The sequence below is a fragment of the Ambystoma mexicanum genome, chromosome 3p (genome assembly GCF_040938575.1).
Source record: "Ambystoma mexicanum isolate Mex_15411 chromosome 3p, UKY_AmexF1_1, whole genome shotgun sequence".
NCBI lineage: Eukaryota > Metazoa > Chordata > Amphibia > Caudata > Ambystomatidae > Ambystoma > Ambystoma mexicanum.
In genome coordinates, this window is record NC_090925.1 from 818535138 (window position 1) to 818539258 (window position 4121).

A 4121-nucleotide genomic window follows, 5' to 3' on the forward strand; every position below is an offset into this window, starting at 1 on the left:
CGAACATGACGTTAAACAGTGCCTGCTGAACTGAATCAGGGCACAGGTGCACCAAATCAGCACAGCTGGACCCAGCAGCACACTGGGAGCCTACAAAAGGGCCACACACAGCCCAACACAACACAGCACCATGCAGGCAGCAGCTCTAGTAGCACTTGGACTGGGCCTACTCAACCAACAGGCAGCACTGCACATGATGGCAGTAATGGTGCAGAGGAGGAGGCGGAGGCGGAGGAGGCGCAGGCGACAACCAGCGAACCCTGCACCTGTGGCAAACCCCATTGTCCAGCCGGCACAACCCCGCAGGCAGCCTGCAATACCACGCATCAGGGCCTCACCCTGGAACCTTACCCCAGGACAGATCCACACACTATACCGGCTGGACCATCCAACAATCCTGTACATCACTGCCATGATTGAGGACAACATCAGCAGCCACATAGACATCCCCACCACTATCCCCCCCTCCTGAAGGTTGTGTCTGTGCTGCATTTCCTTGGCACTGGCACCTATCAACACACGGTCGGTGAGCTGCACGGCATAGCACAACCCTGTTTTTCTAAAATCCTAGTACAGGTACTGGATGCCCTGTTGCGCCATGTGTCGGAACACATAGCCCTACCCCGTACCCTCCCCGAGGTCATTGCCACCAAGTGGGCCTTCCATGCCATAGCAGGCATACCAAATTGCATAGGTGCAGTTGACTGCACCCACATTGAGCTGACAGTACCACGTGCAATTGAGATGGTGTTCCACAATAGAAAACAGTATCACTCGTTGAATGTACAGATGGTATGTGATGCCACGCTACTGATTACACACTGCTGCGCACGTTTCCCAGGCTCAACTAATGACTCAATAGTACTGTGGAATTCCACGTTGCCACGGTACATGGAACGCTATGCTGGACAAAACACATGGCTATTAGGTGAGTACAGCTGACAATGCTCCGACCCTGCTGGAGTGGTGTGTGTCTCCAGGCCAATGAGCAATGTGAGTGTGCCGCTGTGACCGCACATGCATCACCCCCCCTGCCATCAACCAAATAGACAGCGGATCCCAAACATCACAAAGGAAGACATGACAGGTCAACACAGTGTGCCCGTACACACCCTGCCACATGACACACACAGCCGATACTGTCACTGTCCCTTACATCTTGTGCCACTGCAAACACCCACCCACAAATGGAACACTGCCCTCCCAATGCACATGATGCCTGTAAATGAGACGTCCTGCATTAACTACTTCATTACAGTGGAGTGACTCTGCCATGTGTCACATCACTGCACTATGCCATGCTCACAATGAAATGTCACCCGCAGGGCAGAGTACATATGCACGTAAATGTGTAGGTCAATATCCATTTGGCTACATCCACTGTGATGGCCAATAAACACTTCCAAGCACTGCATGGCACACATGCATGAATGAACAATGATACAAAATAGCACAGCATCAGATGAAGACATGATACAACAAACACTGACATGTCCCCCCATCTACATCCCATGTAGGTGATGCGGGATATGCACTCACGCCATGGATGATGACACCTGTACGGAGACCAAGGAACAGGCATGAAGAGGCATACAATAGGGCACATGTCCGCGCACGTGGAATGATTGAGAGGACATTCGGACTGCTGAAGACCCGGTTCCCCTGTTTGAGCAGATCTGGCGGATCACTGCTGTACAGCCCAGTGAAGACAGGAAAAATCACGCTCGCATGTGCCATGATGCACAATCTCTGCCTGCGCAGAAACATCGCAATGCCCCCAGACGCAGAAGAAGAAGATGGGGATGGAGATGGGGATGGGATGGCACCACCTCCCCCTGGGGGTCCACTTGATGGCCAAAGAGCACGGGATGAACTGATTCGCATTTACTTTTGAGACACAGCACATTCACAGCAATGCATGGTAAAGGTGATGAAAATAAATGATTTCTTGTACTGCAAATGAAATGATAGATGTCCACACATGTATTTTTTGATTTGAAATGATGATATATTGATAAATTAACAACAGGGAAGGAGGTGCAATGGTTAGGGAAGCTGTACACCCGTGCCCACCCACCACCCAAACGTACCCACCCCTCACACCCTTCAAGTCCACGTGTGTCCTGCAGTGCCCCACACACATGCCATCACTTCCGTGTGCACGTCTGTGCCTGTGCATCCTTGCCCGAGAGCCCCGTTAGCCGACTCGAGTGCCTCCTTGGACTGGCAGTGGTGGAGCTGGATGGGGTGGTGGTATTGGATGGCACAGAATCGGGTATAGATGGCATACGTGCAATATTTGCCTGTTGCCCAATCAACATGGACTCTATGAGCCTGGAGGTGTTGCCATTACCCTCCCGCACATGGCGTGCCAGGGTGACAATAGTGCTGACAAAGCGTCCAATGGACCTTGATAGGCGACGCACTGACGTGCTGTAGCACTCCCTCTGCAGCCTAGATTCCTCGAGCTGCCTCTCCACCAGCTGGGTGAGGGTAGCCTGCTGCTCCTCCATCCGCAGCATGCATGAATTAAGCTCTGCCATAGATGGGGTGGGTGACCTCATGGGGCTTTGGACTGATGTGGGACTAAACTCCAGATGATAGAAGGATCCCAGGTCATCAAATGTGGGCATCTCCCCCTGTGGCCCAGTATCAGAGTGCTCTACCGGGGCACTGTTGTCACTACAGGCCGCCTCCTCTGCAGTGCAGCTGCCTTCTGTGTTGGTTTGGGTGGGCATGATGGGTTCCCGTGGCATCTGTGTTAACTCAGGCAGCGTGGAGACGCTGGGGATGTTGGTGGTGGTGGCCGGCACATTTGGTGCAGTTGGTATTGGAGGCAGAGATGCCGAACTGCTGGCAGCATCCTCTTGTGCAGGGGCGGTGGCTTGGACACGTGCCGGTGCAGATTGCCTGGCCTTTTGTGCAGTATCACTGTCACTTGATACAGCTGTGGGGACACAGAGGACATGCAATTAGTGTTATGGTGGTGGCTGATGGGTGCATCACATGCATCATACATGTTGATCATTCAATAGTGTTAGTTATATGCATCTGATTGTTGGGGGTATGCATTGTTGTGATATTGGTTGCCATACGGATCATGATGGGTCCTTTGGCCCAGTCATGCACTGCTTGTGGGGGGGGGGGTTGTTAATGGGTCTTTTGGCCCAGTCATGCACTGCTTGGGGGGGTTGTTAATGGGTTGTTTGGCCCAGTCATGCACTGCTTGGGGGGGGGGTTGTTAATGGGTTGTTTGGCCCAGTCATGCACTGCTTGGGGGTGGGGGGTTGTTAATGGGTCGTTTGGCCCAGTCATGCACTACTTGGGGGGGGGGGGTTGTTAATGGGTTCTTTAGCCCAGTCATGCCATCAACATATTCTCATGTGGCATTCATGTTTTACCACTTACCAGCATCTGCAGGTGGGCTCACTCCTGCCTCAGCCTCCCTGATCCCATGGATGCCCTCATGGTGGAGGACACTGCTGCAACGCTCCTCCCATGCTTGCAGCCTCAGTGGGGAAGGGGGTGCTCCACCTGTCCCACTGCTGCGTTGGCGGTGTGTGGAGATCAGGTTCCGAACCCTCAGCCTGAGGTCATCCCACCGCTTGTGGCAGTCCTTGACGCTCCTCACAGTCACACCCACAGCAGTGCACTTGCGTGCTGCTTCCGCCCACACTTCCTTCCTCCGCTACTGTGTGGCACGCCATTGATCGGCACTGAACAGCATCTCTGCATGCTCCACTATATGCTCCACCAGAACAGTTAGCTCCGCCTCAGTAAAGCGCTGTTTGCGCTGCCTCTGAGCTGGAATCCTGGCAGACATGCTGGTGGTCCCTTTTGCCTTCTCACAGTGTGGATTCTGCTTTTGCTGACTCTGGATGGCAATGGATTGTGCTTTATATGATGGCCGCCTCTCTGTTTCCTGTTTTGGCGATCATGGTATTTCCGGTTCTGTGTCCGTAGTGACGGAGGCGGACACGGTTTTTGCGCTACTTGTGGCAGCGCTATGTCCATTTCCGTGGCTTTTTACGTGATGGCGGTCGTTTCCGCGTCCGTGTGGTGCGCGCGACCGACAGCGCGTAATCGGACGGTCTTTCTGCAACCTTGCGGACACGGAAACT

The 4121-nt window shown here is 53.5% G+C and overlaps 1 protein-coding gene across 1 annotated transcript; it reads right to left on the reverse strand.

Moving 5' to 3' along the window:
* Positions 1-2112: 2112 nt before the first annotated feature.
* LOC138579618 (uncharacterized) lies at positions 2113-3590 on the reverse strand. Its single transcript, XM_069649877.1, has 2 exons — positions 3409-3590; positions 2113-2947 (listed from the first exon to the last, which is right to left on the reverse strand). Exon 2 carries the CDS (start codon positions 2754-2756, stop codon positions 2148-2150), a length of 609 nt encoding a protein of 202 aa, XP_069505978.1. The 5' UTR covers positions 2757-2947; positions 3409-3590; the 3' UTR covers positions 2113-2147.
* Positions 3591-4121: the final 531 nt, after the last annotated feature.